Below are 18,492 nucleotides of genomic sequence, written 5' to 3'. Positions count from 1 at the left end.
CTGAACGCAAAACCCTCTCTCTTCCGTCTCTGTCTCGGAGCGCTCTGGGAGTGACAGTTTTTCTTTTTAATCTGTGCCCACATTGTGGAGAAATTGCAAGCTAATGTTTTGGCTATAGATCATTCAACAAATCGCTGCTGGCGGTGCATATCTAAAGCGACTGCTTGAATGCAAACACTTTCCACAACGGCTAATATGGCTTATAGATGCGAAGAGCAGTGCAACTGTAGCTATACCTGAACCGCGTAGGAGGTGAATCACTGGAGAACAAACAGACACGTGGGTATATGTTTGGCTCTCATCTCTGCCCAGTAAGAAATGCAGTGAAACTGAATTAGGCCTGAGGCTAAGTCTGTTTTCATTACATTGGATGATATCCATCCACTGAGCCCGATTAAAATGCCTTAAAGTTTTTTTAGTTTAGTGATCCCTAATGAGATTAACTTAGATATAATGCAGACCCTGGGGTGAAGAAATCTCAAACTGCTCAAAAATATTCTACAAATTTCTGCAATCATTTCTACAGTTTAACAGCAATTTGCTTGTGTTGTTTAGAAACATTCTGCCCATTATAGTAGTGACGTTTTCATCACATAACCCATTAAGACAAGATGCATCATGTCCTGTAAGTACAAGAAAGAGGAAAATCCCAACACAGAAACACCTTTTTAACTCCTAACATTCAAATAAGAGGAAAAAAAAACATTGTGAGTGTGTGTGAGTATTTGTCACGTCTAAAGACCAAATCTGTGGTAGTCCAAATGTCAAACCAGTCTAAAGACAGATTGGAGTTAAAGCTCAGACCATGGGTGAACAAGCGTAAAGCGGTAACAAGTCGTTGGCAGGAGGAAAGAAAGTGAAAAAATAAACTAGACAAAAATGTGAAAGCAGAGATGAACTCAGACAACCAAGGAGAAGTGGTCGGCTGATGGCATGCTGTGTTCTAAAAGCAATAAATCTGGATGTAGGATGTGAAAGAATGAGGAGGAAATGTAAAGAGTGGGTTCAACCTGCAAGAGGATGCGGTAACGGCATTTATGGGATATTGGCTTCCGGAGCTTTCAAGATTTTGGACAATTTGCTGCGATTCAACTAATTTCCCAAATTGTTTTTCACAAACTATGGTTTGGGCACCTCTGGTCAAAAAAAGTATCAGGATCTGAGAGCGCACGGCAATGGTGTATACGCATTTCTCTCCTGTTTTGTAAAGAGGGAAGAATTCACCCTCACAATGTCAGAGGGCAAAAGTTTGGGCACCTTACGTGGTAAGGAATTGGTAAAATTCCCTATTGTATTCAGTGTATTCCTGAAAAATGCCTCTAATTCTGCCACATTCTTGGACTATCTTGCCTGCACAGCTATTTTGAAAACGGATTACTTATTTTCAATTAAGTTTAGTTCAGGAGATTGTAGGGCAACTGCAAACCCTTCAGTCTGCACCTCTCGAGCTGGTCCATTGTGGACTTTGAGGTGTTATTTACGATCATTATGTTGTTGTAGAAGGTATCCTCTTTTCATCTTTAACCTCCTTACAGACTTGTGCTTTCGGAATTTACTGGTGGTTAATTTAATAACTTTTTCCCTCCGCAAAAGAAATGTTCCCTTTGCCCAAAGCACAATGAATACACCTCTAGCTTAAAAGTCTGAGAGGTTATCTTTTTATTAGGTTCTTCACCATGTTTTCCTCAAAGCATACGAGGTGTAGGTGTGGCCGCACAGTAGCTGGTTTTGAGTTTTGAGTTTTGATTTGACTTTCTAGCCATCCAACAAGCAGCTTTCTCAGAAAACGTTTCTGGATTTTCCAGACCTGAAGGCGTCCTTCATCGTTCCTGTTTACTACTGCATTATCCCATTATACGATAAGTTGAGGAAACAGCTTCCTGAACGCAAGTTTTCTGGATACAGGGCAGCTGCTTAAAGGATCCCATCGTAGCTGAACGTTGGGACAAGGTTTGAGGAGTCAGCGTATTTAAAAAGGCTTTAAACTTTGCATCATTGTGGCCTTTTTACCAACAATGAATGGAAACATAAATCACGGCCCTGATAGGTAAGGTAAAAATCTCTCGGGATGCCCCAACTGTTTGAACGTGGCTCCTTTCCTCATTTCACTCCAAAATTGTATTTTCACATTTTACTTAATAAAAACAATGCAACAATCAAGCAGTTCCTGTGTTAAATGTAAGCCTATTAGTATGCCTTGAATATTCCCTTAAAACTTTTGGCAAGGAGTGCCCAAACAGTTGCAACCGCACATATAAATTCCATTCTCATTTCACTTTTTCCAAGGCAGAGATGATTATCTATAGGAGCTCCTAAGCTGAGCTTTACAACAACACAGGACAATTTAAGCGGTGTCATATTTCGTTGGCAGTACAGCGATGCCTATCATGCGAGGGCTGGTCTCCCTACAGCCTGATGGCTCTTGATGAGGACATAGGGAGTAAGCAGACATAGACTTAAAATAGCCGCGTATTAGTGTAGAACCGGGCAACCAATTATCTTTATCATTTGGCCCGTAGCTTGCTCGATAACGCTCTTACATACAGCGAAATTACTCGCCGCCCACGAGCGTAATAAAAAGTCTGAGTGAACTTAACCATCGTGCTGCTGCGTTACAGAGAAGACCAAAACAAAGAGAAACACTTCATGGCCTCGGGTGATAGAGTCTAGGGTGAGTGTTCGAACTGCAATGTACATAACAGCTGTTGTAAAAATATGAAAAGGGTTGTTTTCCCCCCACCGGGAAAAAGAAAAAGGGTAAACGCGCCAGAAAGAGAAATTCAATTCAGCTGCACGAGGCACCGTCTTCTAATTTATGCCGCAACAAGATGCAACATGTGCACCGTGCCAGCGTTCGTTGTTTGCAATTACGCCGTTTTGCGTTCCATCAGCGGTAACCATGGACACACTTTGGCTCTCTGCTGTTTCAATGGGATAATGCGATGTAGCATGATAAGGAAAGGCTGTCAAAAAGTCAAGCAGGTAAAGAAAATAAAAAATAAAAAGCTCCGGCCTATTACTGGAAGTTCAACAAACATGCACACATGGTTAACTGCCTGCAACAAACTGAAAATGACTCTTTATGTGTTCTCAGCCCTCACCAAGCTCACCCATCCATAAAAATCCCATCTCAAGGAGAGCAGAGGTGAGGTCTCCCTCCCTCCCCCCCGCTCTTGCTCTTTTCTTTTCTTTTTTTTTTTTTGCTTTCTCCCTCTTGCTTACAAATGCACGCGCCCGCATACACGAAAGAAAAAAGAATCCCTGCTTTCTTGTATCATAACTACTCCCACAATTACTCAGACGATTACTCAGATCAATGGTTTGCCTGCCTGTTTGAGCCGCCGCATTCAGAGCGTCCTCCTGGTAGGCTGAAAAAAAAAAACCTCCAGGCTGAACGCATTAAACAGAGTGCGCGACATGGGGACGGGATAGTGTAATACCACGCAATAACATGAGGGAAAAAAGCAAGACTGGCAAAACACATTGTCAGTCACAGCTGTCACACATGAGGGAGTAACACAAAAGTCTATCAACAATGTATCTGTTACAGTCTACAATCCTGTTTCATAGATCTGCACGAGTAGTCCCCTGCCATTAAATCTCTCAGAAGCCTCACTGTTAAAAATACCCAAACAATCTGGTGCAGCAGAGCTCTTCAAGTGGCAGATATCAATGGTGAAGCAAGCAGTCTAACAAGGGGGTTGAGGGTGAATTCGGGCTCTCTATTTAGCAACGACAATACATGAGCACACTTAATTACGCAGTCTCTAGTCTAGATCAACAGAGTCTTCCAGCAGGCAAGAGACTGGTGTATTCATTAAGAGCAAACTGGCTCCTTTCTGCTTTTTCTGGGGGAAAGTTTCTTTTGTGGTTGTGGAACAGAGGCTAAAATTCAGACCCATTCACTAAAGGCGAATGAGGGGAAAATCACCACAAATAAAGTCAAGACTTTGGCCTATATTTCTGACAGATTTGTTTCGGTCGTGACAGAAAAATAGCACTTGCGTGCAGAATTGTAAGTGCGCTGAAGCAATTCCCACAGAAGCTGGTTTTTACAAGTCATAAAAACCTCTGTGATGTCGTTTCGGCTTTGTTCTTTGCCCCTGGTCTACAGTTCTCACAGAGAACAAATGTAATGAGAGGGAGGAAGAGGCAAATATTAATTCATTTGAATATCATCAAATGTTAATTTTTTCTTTTCTTTTCTTTTTTTTCAGAAATGCATGAATATTTCGGTGGCACAATGTTTAACTTTGCAACATTTCAAAGTCATACAATTATCTTGAGGTGATCCCCCCCCCCCCCCCCCTCTCCTTCTTCGCATTGGAGCTTTGACAAAAGCAGAGGAAAAGGCAAGTACGGGGCCATAATTGATGGCTCAAAACTCAAGCTTTCCCTCTGAGGGTCTGCTCAGGTCCTGATCCCCTGGCCTCAACCTGAAACAATCACTCTTAGTTAACGACAACACTTCAGCTATTGACAGCGTGATCCTGTAAAGCAGACACTTCAATCAACAGAGCGGCCGCAGGAGGTGTTGTGTTGGCGGAGAGGAAAACAGGGAGGGGGGCATGGGGACGGATGAAATCAAGGAGTAAATAAATGAATTGATGAATGAATAATGGATTGGCCAGCTAGTGGCGTCTTGGAGCAGCAAATGCAGTATTAATAACTGACTCTTACTGTTCGTCTCTGTGTCATCACTGATACTCTTAGGTGGACCATGGCCAGCATAACACACTGCTGATCTGTACATTCGATCCGGATTACGAACTTTCTTCAGTCCTTCAGGAGGCAAAGAGAAAAGTAGAGAAAATCGAGGAAAAGAAACATTCTCCCAGCCTGAAACTGCTAAGCACACTCCCCATGCAAGTAAAAGCAACTAGACAGTATATTGAAATACATGAAACACAGAAGAGCTTTGGCACAGTAAGGTTGTAACAATGATAACTAAACACAAGAATTAGGGATGGAAAACATTTGTTTGTCGTCTACCTAAAGCAGTTCGGATCTAAAGTTACCGAGCATTTTTTATTCCTGGAGGAAAAACTGTCAATAAGAGGGGTCAGAGTGGCTGTGACCCAGTTTGATACAGGTCAGTAACGCTTCTCATTGTTCAAGTGGTAAACTGAACGATTCAATACGATCAATCAGCAGAGGCCGTGCAAAGCAGTCCGTAAAGGTCTATTACGTGCAGGCATTAGGAGTGCTACGTCTCAGCGGCCACAGACTGGATCTGGGTAGCATCCATCCATCCCTCAAAGACCCAATTAAAAACACTGAGGGAAAAAACAGCGAAGGACCCAATTTCACAGAAAAAGCGAGTCTTCTGACGTCATACGGTTGAATTCGTCCCGTCCTTTTGTACCCCTGCTGCGCATTTTTTCGCTGCTGCTTCGCCCTGAACTTTATGTGAAATGATGACATCAGGAAACGTTTTAAACTGCTCAAGCCACGTCACTACATTTCAAACAGCTACCTTTTTTTTGATTGTTTTTTGTTGAACGCATGCAGTAAAAATGCACCCATAAGGACTTTGCGTGTCAGTTAACTTTCCCTCCATCCCTGGATTTGCATTTATGTGATTTTAAATTAATGTAAACATGCTACAAAGCTGTGCTAGACACAGAAAAGAAGCCAATTGTATACATATTCAATGTTAGAGCATGGATAAAAACCTCAGGCTTGTCTTAAAAAGTCTCCCTGTTTCATTTCTCACATATGACTCTTGTGGTGGAATATTTGTATAAGACTCTGCTCGAGCAGATTTTTAAAACCGCAGGCTGTAGATTTATCCAGAGCAGTGTCATTGTAAGACATATCAAGCCTGTCCTTTCGCTGCCCTCCTGGCCTTGTGCTTGAAGTAACGCACGCAAACAGTTTTTTATGAGTGTGAAGGGGGAAAAAAATACCCCCAAGGGCCTGGGACAATCAGTTAGGCTCGAGAGAAATACCCCAGGATGTAAACATTACACCACAGAGTGAGTCTGGGTCATGGCCCCTGGGTTTAACATAAGATGCGCGCCTCACTTGTTATGGGCCATCATAAGGCCTGCCAAACAAGTATGAGCCATCAGCACTGCCCGCATACCACAAGGACAAAAGGTTGAGGGAACATTGTTCAGCTCTCTCGACTGTTACTGAACACCCAGGTACGTGTCCTGCAAAAGCTGAGATAATGATCCTCACTGGCAAGCCATGTTCTATATTCATGAAGACCTGAAACTAAGAAAAACTAGATGCAGGAGTAAAGACTCCTGACAGCTCTATGTGAGAGCTTTGAGGGCTGGGTTTGCATGAGACGACATGGCATTTACATAAAGGTATGAAGCAATCTCCCTCGCTCTCTACGCTCTCCTCCAGCCTCCCTCCTCCTCCGTTTTCCACTGACCGGCCTCACAGGAACACTGAAAATAACTTGACCGTCTCAGCAATGGGACTTTCAAGTCAGGGTTTTTCAGAGAGAGAGCTCCGTGTGTTCGAGAGGCATTACGGCTGTCAACTACGGCCAGTGTGCGAGGCTCATCTATGAGGAAGAATACATTAGGACTGTACACCACGAGGATGTCATTACTATCACAAAACCAGATGTCTTCCTCTTTTTTTTTTTTTTTCCTTTTTTGTTTGTCATAGCCCCAGACAGAGCTCTCACATGAGTGTGCTTTTTCAGCTCAATAGCACCCCCTTGTGGGACTCCATTTAGCGGTTGGCACACTGACATCCAAACAACTAAAATCCCAGTTGTTTTATCATCCCTCCCCCCTCATATGGACAGAGACCATTTAAAACATTATATGTCCTTGTTTTGTTTTTTTCTTCAATTCAGAAAAAGTTTACTTTAGAGCCTGCCAACGGTGACGTCTGACAGAGGCCAGTTTAAATGTTGTATGCCTGCAACAAAGCACGAGGAGCTGCTGGGAAACAGCTGGACCAAAAGATTTATGTTGAAAGCTTTTCTTTTTTCTTTTTTTTTTCTTCCCCCACCTCCCTCTATCTCTTTCTCCTTCAGTTTTTGCAGCCGGTTTCGAAAGTCTCACGATCACTCTTTTGCTGCACTCTGAGGCCAATCACAATCAATAAACATAAAGAAAAACACGAGTACAGCCAAAAAGATGCCTCATTGTCATAGTCATTGAAAAAGTTAGCAGTGCGACTGAACAGGCCGTGGCGAAAAGACGTCATCACTAAAGAACAGCAAGTTGCCGTTCCAACGTGCACATAGTTCGAATATTTACCAGTCGGTTTGTTGAAATCTTTTTCTTTTTTTCTTCGTATCATACGCAAATTGGCCAAATGCTAAACTGACAGTGCAATTAGGCAACTTCAATGCAGTCAACATCAAACGTCATCAACCGGCAGAAGCTGCCCGGGCGAAGTGGTCCCTTTCAAAGAAAAGCCCTTTCTTGGTGCCTTTATTTTAATTCTAGGCGACTCTTTAATTACTCACCCAAAAATTCCATATGGGCCTGTCTGAATGACAACAGATCTCTGGCGCGTGTGGGCTGCGATAAAATATCCCACTATGAAGGAAACAATTAAGTCTGGCGCATTTCATTTTTAGTTCGCGAGCCGTGTGAAATCAGCTGAAAAGGGGGGGGGTGGGGGTGGAGGAGGGGGGAGAAAAAGCATCATTATGTCCTACGTGTAAAGTAGTGTGATGGGCAGGCTGCTGGAAATCCTTCTCTCCATCCTCCCTGTTTCCTCTGGTGTGATGGCATTTGAAGCGCGATGGGGCATAGCGAGCGGTGCAGGCTTTGTAACGATTTGATACCCCGTGTTTCAGAGCAAATATAGGCCAAGTAGTATTAACTGGCATTTGGAAAAACGTAACAGTCTCTCACTTAGAAAATACATCACTTCTGGCTCGTAAACACTGTTCGCCGAACGCCAATTGAAAAACCCTCGCGCTCCAAGGGAACTGAACGACCCTGTCCAAGACGGAGGGTATGAAAAAAAAACTGGGGAAAAAAAAAAAAACTAGTCTTACACGTTTTTTTTTATCAGACATTGCTTCATAATTATTTCAGTGCCGTCAAAACAAGCTGTAAATAGCGGCCAGAGAAGCGAACCGCACTGACAAATAAACTACCAGAACCCAGCCGCTTTCAAAGCTGGGTAATAAGGGAAGAAGTTAGTCGATGCCAATGACATGTTGTCGTTAACTTAGCCTTGTTGTTAACAACTTGAATTGCTCGCCATTTGACAAGAAGCGCGAGCACATTAAACGGTAAACGCGGTACTTTCACCACGTTGACTATTTGTCCCCGTGGCGTGCTTTAAATGTGGGCTACGCTGGGAATAGTAGCTGGCTAGAATGCAAGCTAATATTAGCTGGCTAGTGATGTCTCCACGTTTTAGCTGCCTATTCGGAGGAGAGCAGCGGAGCCGTTTTCCGCCGAAAATCTCTCCACTTGTCCTCGCGCTCGTGTCGTCTCCGCACAGAGTTGCGACGGTTCTAAAAATCACACCGCGGTCATACAAGTAAATTAATCCCATTATATTTCTCTTACCTTCCGGCTTGTTTTCGGCAGCCATTTCCCCTTCACGCGCAACATCCTCCTCCTCCTCACGACCGTGGGTACCACGCGCGTGCACGGCGAGGACAGCACGAGGAGGGACCGGAGGAGCAAGCGGCGAGTCGGTCCGACCGAGGAGAACTTACCATTGGCTGTGAGACGGTGACTGACAGAGAGGCTCCGGGATGAAAAACAACACATCTGCCCTCACCTTGGCACCACCAGCCTCCCCTTTTTTCCTTTTCCTCTTTTCTTTTCTTGCCGTGAATTTAAAACAGCTCAGAAATGCTGCAAGTCTGACAAGACGCCTTTGTTAAAACAAAGGCAGTATGAAAAGTGAGAAAGGAAAAGATGTCGAGGAGGCTGGCTGCACAGTTTATTTTTGAATTAAAACTTAACATGTCATCAACACAAACTGCTTCTCTCTGAGCTATAGTTGCTCGACACTGTCATTCTTTATGACACAAAACTAGTTGATATATCATGTACCCCATCAAATATAAGTTATGATCACATGAAACTACAGAGATGGCCATCTATCTCACACAGCAAACCAATTTGCAGAAAAAGTGTAGTTTGCATCACCCAACCAGCCATAACAGCAAGACCGTTATATTTATGGCATTCTTAATTTCAAGAATCAATCTTTTTTTTAACCTATTTAATACTGAGAGAAGGAGTCATGGGCGCATGTAGCTTATTAAATACTTATAAGGAAGGCCTACATTAGCAGAGAGACCGAACAGTCTGTCAATAAACGTCAGTTTAAGAGCCTTCAGACTGATGTTCTCCATCCCCTCTCTACAAGGCGTCTCTAACTGATTTCAAATGGTGAAACCATGCCATTAAAGCATGCAGGGTTTTCCAGGATGCTCTACTTCTTGTGGGGCCATTTGGGAGCTGGTGATAGGGTCCAAGTCAACACAGTTACTGTAAACTCCAGAACACCACCAGTATTTACAACTGGTTTTGGAGCAATCACATGTTCTTAACAGAAGTAAGGGTACTTTAAGATGATGCGGGACATCAAATGGCATTACTTAATCGTGTCAACGCCGCGGTATAACAGGCCGCTGACCGTCAGTGTTGGAATGCAGAGCGGAGTTGGAGGTGGTGGTGCTGAAAGAACAGCTCCCCTGCTGCCCGGAGCACGCGCGCCAGTTACAAGGCTTGTTGCGAAGACAAATGATAAACGAACTAATAAAGGAGCTAATGTATTTGAGTGATTCTCTTGTCCTCGCCTTTATTACGCAGTCGATAATCCCCGCGCACGTAAGGCACACATGCTTTCTCAATATAAGCAATTTTCTTTTCCGTCCGTCTCAAGATGAATAGCCTAGTGATGAATTAGACGTTATACCTGGAAAAAGCTTGGCCACCATACAGCTGTGATCACAGTACCTCGAATTTCCGGAAATATGAAAAAAAAAAAGAAAAGGGAAAAAAGAGAATGCCGAAGTTATTTAAAATAAAGGTGAATAAAAGTGATTCTTGTCGTTTGGAAACATAGCGGACAGTCATGGAGACTCTTCCTCCATATTTGTAAATACCAACGAACTTAAACTTTTTTGTTTTGTTTTGTTTTTCTTTCTCTCTCATTTTTTTTTAAATAAAAATTTCTAGAATAGAAAAGTAGAAAAACATCTGCGGAGTTGTCGCTCATCCCCAACACAAGCGGGCGCACGCATGCCTTTGCGTGACGTAAATGACACGAAGAAGAGATGACCGGGCGTAAACATGGCGTCTTCCTTGGACGAAGATGAGATCTGCAATGATGACTTCTATTCCCTGCTTAATGTCCGAAGAGAGGTACAATATGCAGTTGTGATGTGAATAGATCTCTGTGAGGATGTATGTATATAACATTCTATAAACCTTCCTCGGTTGTTACTCAGCTCGTAGCTCGTAGAATAAATTGTAACTTTAGCTAGGTAGCTAGCTTGTGACCCTCGACATTGATTCCTGCACAGTGACACTTCGGTGAGTTGTTAAGATGCACCGCAGGTTGTTGGGTCACACCTTTGGCAGCATGAGTCGTCCTTTGTGGAAGTAAGATATTGAGACGTGTGCTCCTTCGGCAATGTGCGGCCGAATGCGAACAAACTGACAAGTTATTTTCAGATTCAGACTGATGTAATACACTGTGCTAACTGGCTAGTGCTACAAGTGAAACTTGATTCAGAGTTCCATCTCAACACTTGGTCTGTCAAGGAGATTACGATATACACGTGTGTTCCTGTTCGTATGAATTGCTTTCTTTCGGTCTTGATCATATATTTCCAGCAGCGAATATAATGTTGATTAACATGTTATTTCACACAAGTTTTGGCTTAAGTTTATGTTCCGCTGAAGAGTAGCTAAATATGCGGCACTGCAACGGTTTACTTCGGATCGTATTTTTTTTTTTTAAATGTAAGAACAAGTGATGCATAGTTTAGATGTTGACGCGATAGATATTCATTGTAAAGTAGGTAATAACATCTAATATTATCGTGTGTCGTAAATCTTTGTGTCTTCGATCTCAGAAAGTTTAACACAAACTAGATCATTTAAACGTGAAACTCGTAACAACAGTGACCAAGTTTGTCTCATAAGGTCTGCAGCAGTAGCATTAGCAATGAGTTAAACTGTAACAGTGATATGTTTTGTCGTTGATAAAGTTCCCTCCCATTTTTATCTAATCTAATTGAATGGTGTCCCCCAGGCTACCCAGGAGGAGCTGAAGGCAGCATACCGGCGATTGTGCATGCTGTATCACCCTGACAAACACCGGGATCCTGAGCTGAAGCAACAAGCAGAGCAGCTTTTTAACCTCGTACATGAAGCTTATGAAGGTAGTATAACCTTTGAACACTTGATGATGTTTACTCCTGTTTCATCTGCAAGGGAAACTAATGACACAAGTGTGGATGCTATTATTCTGTCATCTTCTTTACAGTGTTAAGAATCATTTAAAGAAAAAAAAAAAAAGCAAACTGTCGGTTGGTGTCATTGATGGTTATCTCTTTCAGTGCTCAGTGATCCACAGGCACGAGCCATCTATGATATCTATGGCAAGCGAGGTCTGGATGTTGATGGTTGGGAGGTGAGTCTATCACTAATTGTAGTGGTCAATAATGCCCCTAAAAAAAAAGACCAATACGTTCTCTCAGAACCAATGGCCACTTTATTCACGGGGAGTATGTGTTGTTTTTTTTTTTTTAAGTGTTAAAGAATATTAACTTACCGAAACAGGCAGGAGAAGCTTTGTGAGATCGTTTCAGTGGAGTTTAGAATTTCACAATGAATTTGAATTTCAGACTGTCCTCATACATATTTAGAAATACAGCATATTGAATTAATTATAAATGCCGTGTGTATTGTTTGCTATCTGCAAACTTGGCTAAATGTCATCTAATAAAAACAGATTCGGTTTGTGTTCTAGCTCTGAGAGCTAGAGAACACACACACGAGTCATATCAGAGAATCAAAATTTTATTAACCTCACCAGACTTAAATCACATTGCTCATGGCAGCATGTTTGGAACTGTAACCACAGATGACAGTCTTTCAGTTGCATTGAGACTTACGGTATTTGGTAAGCAAAACATTCTTTACCATTTAGATGCGTGAAGGTAGTTGGCGAAATAGCGTTTTCAGATTAATTAATATCTTGACCATGCATCCCTCCACTATGTTGAGTCCAGGTCGGCATACAAATATTTCATGCTTGCGCTTGCTTTGTATGCAAATCCAATCTTCCACCCTCCAGGTGGTGGAGAGGAAAAGAAGCCCTGCGGAGATTCGGGACGAGTATGAACGGCTTCAGAGAGAGCGGGAGGAGAGAAGGCTTCAGCAAAGGACCAACCCAAAGGTGCGTTAAGCGGAACGTCACAAGCCTTCACATTGAGCTGAATGTGATGTAGGCATCTCGTGTGTACCTCGCGCCGTTGTCATTGAACACAGTGTTACTTCTTGATCACTTTGCAGGGAATGATTAGTGTGGGCATTGATGCCACGGACCTCTTTGACCGATATGAAGAGGACTATGAGGACGCGGCTGGAGGCGGAGTCCCACACGTGGAAATCAACAAGATGCACATATCACAGTCCATAGAGGTAGGCGATCCAGTTAATACTCTTCAAGTGATTTCTGCAGTGATCTTCCGAGCCTGTGATGGCTGTTGGGATGAAAGTTTGATCCACTACTCATGGAGTCTCTATGTGCTCCACTGAAGGCTCCTCTTACTACAAAAGACACAGCCATTTTGTCTGGCTCTTTGTCAACCCACAATGGAAATGGAGGTGGCACCATCAACTTGGCCTTGAGAAGAGTCACCTCGGCGAGCGGATGGGGTGAGGTATGCTGCGTTCTTGCTTATTTTGTACCTCTGCCTCGTTTTGCCACAGCACAGCTGTCTGCCTGTGTTGTACAACCTACGCTGACATTTTAAGACGCGAGGCGCCATTTGTTGTTGTTTTTTCACAGGTGGAGTTAGGAGCTGGAGACACTCACGGACCTCTCTTGGGAATGAAAATATTTCGCAACTTGACACCTCGATGGTATGTTCAGAGACACCCGAGAAATAAATCGGTGCCCTGGATTGTCACGCCAGCACGAACAATTCAAAGATGGCTTTCTTTTTTGCCTCAGCTTTGTGACGGCTCAGTGCGGGCTCCAATTTTCATCGCGCGGCGTGCGTCCCGGGGTGACCACGGTGCTGGCCCGTCACCTTGACAAAAACACTATGGGTTATCTGCAGTGGCGTTGGGGAATCCATTCTTCTATGAACACCAGCATAGTGAGGGACACTAAGAGCAGCCATTTCACGCTCGCAGTGCAGGTTAGCAGCCAGCAGTTTTGTTTTTGTCCCCCCCAACTCAATTTAGCACCTCTTAATCAACATTTGCTTGTCACAGTCGTGCCAAAATGGTCATTTACCTTTTGTCTCTGCAGCTTGGCATTCCTCATACTTTTATGATGATGAGCTACCAGTACAAGTTCCAGGATGACGACCAGACGAAGATTAAGGGCTCAGTAAAGTACGTTGTCAAAATGAAATGGGGCTTATTGTAATATAATCATAAATTCAAATTGAAGGTGCTGAATTCAGAGCTGCCCGATCAGGCCACAACAAATGGAACCAAAACCAAAGTCGGCTTGTGGGGTTTCTCCACTGCAGGAACACGGCATAGCAGTGTTGACTCTGGTCTCATCCTTTTCTTTCTCTGAGGGGCCTTTTAGGAGAAGATTATTGTTGCTTACGTGGAAAATTTTGAGGTCACCTCAAAGAGAATTGCCGCTATTCGCACCTCCACAGTGTACTGTAAAGCGATTACCCGCCCGTTTGTGGGAAGCTTTGGCGCAGCCAACCCAAAAAGTAGTATGTCCAAGACAACATGCTTGTCAACGGAGTCCCAGTTGTTTTACGGATGCAGAAGCCATTCATCCAACCTTGCGTGCTTTGTGCGACAAAATGAAAATTTTTGCTTAAACACATGTACAAGTGTTAAAATAATCAACTGTCTTCTCTAGTTATCACAGGTTAGCATTATTAAGTTCAATTAAGAACATTAAGAAGGGTTAGCAGTTGAATATTCTAAAGACTGCAGTGAAACCCTATTTCTAATGTGAATAACTTCATGAGAACAATATTTAAGTACTTTTTATCGAGATAAAAGAGACCTTCTGTCCAAATAGAGTAGGAGCGAGAGTAAATGGTCGTCTGCCTTTCAGCTTTGGTAAAGAGCTGTTTGCCACAATACGAGTTTATTGAAAATGGAAAAACCGTATATTAGCTTTTCTGTTGCATTCTTTTTGGGATACCCCGCACCAGAACTGATGGCTGAAATGTCGGCAAACGACACGTAGCGAGAAGGTGACTTTGTTGTTATGTGACAGATCAGGTTTCTTTGGGACTGTGGTTGAGTACGGTGCCGAGAGGAAAATCAGTCGACACAGTGTGCTGGGGGCCACTGTCAGCGTGGGAGTGCCCCAAGGCGTCTCCCTAAAGATCAAGTAAGTGCAACTCCCTGCTCCGTTTTCCTGTTTGGTACTTCCAAAAAGCACTGTCTCCATGGCCACTATAAGACTCGAGACTTGACATCATGTCATCCTGTCAATGATTTGAAATGCGTTTGCATTTTACTTTTTAGACCTGCCGAAACATCTCGTTGTCCTTTCTCGTCTGGAAGAAATCTCTTCTCTCTCTGTCTGCAGATTAAACAGAGCAAGCCAGACGTATTTTTTCCCTATTCACCTCACTGACCAACTCCTGCCCAGTGCAGTATTTTACGCCACAGTTGGACCACTGGTTTTCTACCTCGCCATCCAGCGGCTTGTTATTCGGCCCTACGTGCGGGCCCAGAAGGAAGAGTAAGAATCCCTCTCTTTGTGCTATTAGAAATAGCATTACACGCATTATCAGTGCAGATTGTACGAGCTCATTTTATTCCTCCATTTGTCTTTTAATTCAACAGAGACTTGGAGAAGCAGAGGGAGAGTTCGGCCTCTAATATAGCCAAGAAGAAGCAGGAGGCGGAGGCTGCTGTGAGTATTTGGGCTTTGATGCCAGTCTTACATTAATTCAGCGTTAGATTAGAAATGTAGGTGTTTGTGTTCGACTGTGAAGAAAAATGTATCCCGCCAAAGGTTAGGTGAATGGCTGAGATAAGACGCAGAGTATCAGTGAATTTCATTAGTATAATCCACATGATTTGAAATTTCATTGTTCGCGTCTCTCTCACTCTTCCTCTGTTTCCATCCCTAAAGATTTTGCTCATGCAGGAGTCCGTGCGCAGGATTACTGAAGCCGAGGAGTCTAAAATGGGTAAGAACGGCGATAGCGGAGAGATTAGTTTGTCTTTGGAAATAGTTTTTAAGCAGGTTTTTTAAAACTGCTGTATTTGTTTCCAAATCGCTTTGAAACGGGAGGAAATTTGCTGGGCTCGTGGGCTGCTCACTTCAAAATCCCTTTTCAGACGGGCGATGCATACAGTTCAACACTGCACCAGCCTGATAAAAGCAACACGGTCATTCAGACATATGTCACTTCTTTTTCTTCCTTTTTTTTTATTTTGCATATTCAGACATCTCCGCATCAGTGTGATATTTGCAATTCTTGTGAGATTAGACGGTACCTCGAGTGAGGTTGGAAGGCAAAGTGAAAGCCCATTTTTGCACATAACTAACCGTAAGAACCAGCTATAGCAACAAAAAACAAACAACCCCCGTCTAATCAACCAAAGATTTCGCGACCCCCCTGCAGTACCTCCACGGACCCCCTGTTGAAGACCTCTGTTCTATGGTGTAACCGCTATGACTGGGGGCGGCAGTACATATGCTGGCCACTAAGGGTAACCCTAAAACCACGTAACTGAAAGTAACCCCTTCTTTTTCTTTGTAAAGCCATACAGAGCCCATCCCACCTAAATCCTGGTTATCGGGTGCCTTTCCTCGGCCTTGCTGTTTAGAAAGCGTTGCTTCTTTTGGAGAGACGGAAGATGACAAATGAGAATAGATCGTGACACGTTGATTTATTTGTTTGCTTACTGTTGTCACTGCTGCCTCCCTTCTTGTGCACTCATTCGGTACACTGACCAGCCAGAGTTATCCGTCTCTGTGAGCAACCTGACTCCGGTCCAACATGTTGAATTGGAAGGGGAGGGGGGGGGGGGGTTGTGTGATGGAGCACTCTGGTTTCCCACTCTCGAGAGTTTTATTGCACTTACATTAATGAGCACAGCTGTCGTCAACTCGAGAAGAACATAATCTTTCATTTTACTCCCCACGATTTGCAGCTTCGTCCGTCAGAAAGGGAGCAAAAGCTGAAGCTCGACCCTAAACGCAGCACAGAACATTCAGAATAGATTCTCGTGCCCTTGCTTCGGACACAGTAAAAAATAAATTTAAAAAAGCACTTACTTTAGGTGCCAAATGTGATAGTAATGGAACAAAAATTTTGGACAATGCTGTTATTGATATATGTGTTTCCTCTGAAAAGCGGTCAGCTCAGACAACCTGCAAGATTGCTGTTCATTCAGACCCAAAGTCACCCCATTCAGAGTCCTTGAGATTAATGGAAACGAGTGCATGTTTGAACGAGGCCAAGGTGTGATTTTTCCCAAATTAAGTGCCTACTTTCATTACATTAAACTGGTCCTCTTTTGCAAAAAAAACTAAAACAATCTCTGCTGTTGAAAGTTCTTCTTAGAACTTTAAAGCTCGGACTGATCACAGATGGATCCTCTTGAGCGAGTTCGCCAAAGTTTAAGTTGATTGACCATGAGAATTGTGCCTCTCCGCTGTAATATAAGGAGACTCACCGTGTCCACATCGACTATGCTCTGAAATAGTCGCGAAGCTGCTTCCCACACAGAAAGTCGGCCTGGGCGGGCAGCACAGGTGTTTTTCAGTCCTGCCTGTTCGGTGCCATTCAAGACTGAATTCACCAAACTGGATATCTGTTGGAAGCTTTGTTGGGATGTAATTGAAATACAAAATAAGTCTGTTGGCAAATTTGTTCATTTCATGCCCATTTTCTGGATTTAGGTCTCATCATCCTCAACGCCTGGTACGGCAAGTTTGTGACGGACAACAGCAGAAAACACGAGAGGGCAAGGGTCATCGATGTGACTGTGCCACTGCAGTGTCTGGTGAAAGACTCAAAACTCATCCTCACTGAGGCCACAAAGGTAAGCTCTCCAGACAAAAAGGGCAAGAATACCAAAGGCAGTACAATTTATTAAAAGAAAACAAACCTCTGCTCTAAAGTAGATTTTATAACCATATTGCTATTGCTAAGATGGTTTCGGGTGTGTGAATGTGTAGCAGTGGACTGATGTCCTCAGTTTACCGCCTGATGATGTTGCTACATCACGTTAATTTGTCTTTCCAGTCAGGACTCCCTGGCTTCTACGACCCCTGCGTGGGGGAGGAGAAAAGCCTGAAGGTGCTGTATCAGTTCCGTGGAGTCATGCATCAAGTCCTGTCAGGAGACACGGAACCGCTCAGGATACCAAAGCAATGTAAGCGGCTCCAGCAGCATAGCAGCACGTGGGAACCGAGGCCACAGCAAGCCTTTGTAGATGTATTCAATGCTGCGCGTCACAGAAATATTTGAGCTCTTCTTTTTGAGCGTCTCTGCTTGACCTGCCTCTTTGTTGTCGTTTCTGCTGTACAGCTCACAGGATCGACACGGACACATAAGGGTTCCTTCATGCCGACCCCCCCCAAAAACAACCTCATCGCTTGACTGTTGGACAGAAGATGAACCTCTGTTTTAGATACGACATGGATTTAAGTCTTTGTTACTCAGAAATCATGAGTTTACCTGTTTGTCTTTATATTCATTGAAATATGCAGAGTGGAGAAAGATCATCACAGACTGGATTTATCAAAACCAGTGTCCACGGACAGGGTTGTGGCCTGCTCATGTGACACCAAAATCAGTGGCTACCATCTTAAATCAGGTCTCCTAGACTCCTTTGGTATCCATTTATTTTTGGTATTGCTTGTGGTTTCTATGACTTCTATGTACTGTATTGTACAAAAACTGCGGTGCCTATTTGATCGAAGACGTGAAAGCATCTCTGTTTATTTGCCATAATATTAAAATCTCTCAAGTTGCTCAACATGAAGTTTTTTTGTATCGCCAGTCATATTGAATGTTTTTGATTGTCAGAGTTGAAGCAAAGTGATTAACTTGTGAACAGATAGCCTTCTTGAGACAGACGGATGTGTCCAACCTTTTGACTGGTGCTGTACATCACCAATGTGTCTGCTTTCTCAGGGAAAGGGAACTACTGAACTGTGAACATTTGAGTGAACTGATACCGCTGATAACAAAAAACAAAAAAAAGAAAAGAAAAAAGGGACTTGGCTTAAAGGTTCTTCGGCTGATTCAACAAAGCTTCAAACTTGGCTCATGACGGACAAACGGAAGTTGTGTGAACTTTTAGCAACCATATGTCACGGGTTGTGTGTGTTCTGTTCGTCCAT

General features: G+C 43.4%; 2 protein-coding genes across 9 annotated transcripts in view; one reads left to right on the top strand and one right to left on the bottom strand.

Moving 5' to 3' along the window:
- Positions 1 to 8,566, bottom strand: part of camta1a (calmodulin binding transcription activator 1a) — a 291,503-nt gene extending 282,937 nt beyond the window's left edge. For 7 of the 8 annotated variants that reach the window (XR_012770417.1, XM_075475050.1, XM_075475051.1 and 4 more), the window contains exons 1-2: positions 8,508 to 8,566; positions 4,681 to 4,782 (exon numbers count right to left, since the gene is read on the bottom strand). Coding sequence is in view for 7 of the 8 variants with exons in the window: in XM_075475050.1 (XP_075331165.1) it covers positions 4,681 to 4,782; positions 8,508 to 8,532 (127 nt within the window). In the remaining variant the exon portion in view is untranslated. The remainder of the gene's footprint in view (positions 1 to 4,680; positions 4,783 to 8,507) is intronic. The other variant, XM_075475054.1, reaches the window with a different exon arrangement.
- Positions 8,567 to 10,226: 1,660 nt separating this feature from the next.
- Positions 10,227 to 18,125, top strand: dnajc11a (DnaJ (Hsp40) homolog, subfamily C, member 11a). The gene is made up of 16 exons (XM_075475049.1): positions 10,227 to 10,322; positions 11,218 to 11,347; positions 11,525 to 11,598; positions 12,265 to 12,366; positions 12,483 to 12,611; positions 12,731 to 12,853; positions 12,982 to 13,055; positions 13,147 to 13,336; positions 13,450 to 13,535; positions 14,395 to 14,511; positions 14,713 to 14,868; positions 14,973 to 15,042; positions 15,265 to 15,322; positions 17,044 to 17,186; positions 17,390 to 17,519; positions 17,675 to 18,125. Exons 1-16 carry the CDS (start codon positions 10,251 to 10,253, stop codon positions 17,698 to 17,700), a joined length of 1,680 nt encoding a protein of 559 aa, XP_075331164.1. The 5' UTR covers positions 10,227 to 10,250; the 3' UTR covers positions 17,701 to 18,125.
- Positions 18,126 to 18,492: the final 367 nt, after the last annotated feature.

Source organism: Odontesthes bonariensis, chromosome 10, assembly GCF_027942865.1.
Source record: "Odontesthes bonariensis isolate fOdoBon6 chromosome 10, fOdoBon6.hap1, whole genome shotgun sequence".
NCBI lineage: Eukaryota > Metazoa > Chordata > Actinopteri > Atheriniformes > Atherinopsidae > Odontesthes > Odontesthes bonariensis.
Note: the sequence above shows the minus strand (reverse complement) of the source record. Positions and strands in the feature narration are given on the sequence as shown.

Coding starts and splice junctions, on each gene's coding strand:
- dnajc11a (XM_075475049.1), top strand. CDS start 10,251: ATGGCGTCTTCCTTGGACGAAGATGAGATCTGCAATGATGACTTCTAT. Junction 12,612..12,730: donor ACATATCACAGTCCATAGAG/GTAGGCGATCCA, acceptor GCTCCACTGAAG/GCTCCTCTTACTACAAAAGA. Junction 13,536..14,394: donor AAGATTAAGGGCTCAGTAAA/GTACGTTGTCAA, acceptor GTTATGTGACAG/ATCAGGTTTCTTTGGGACTG.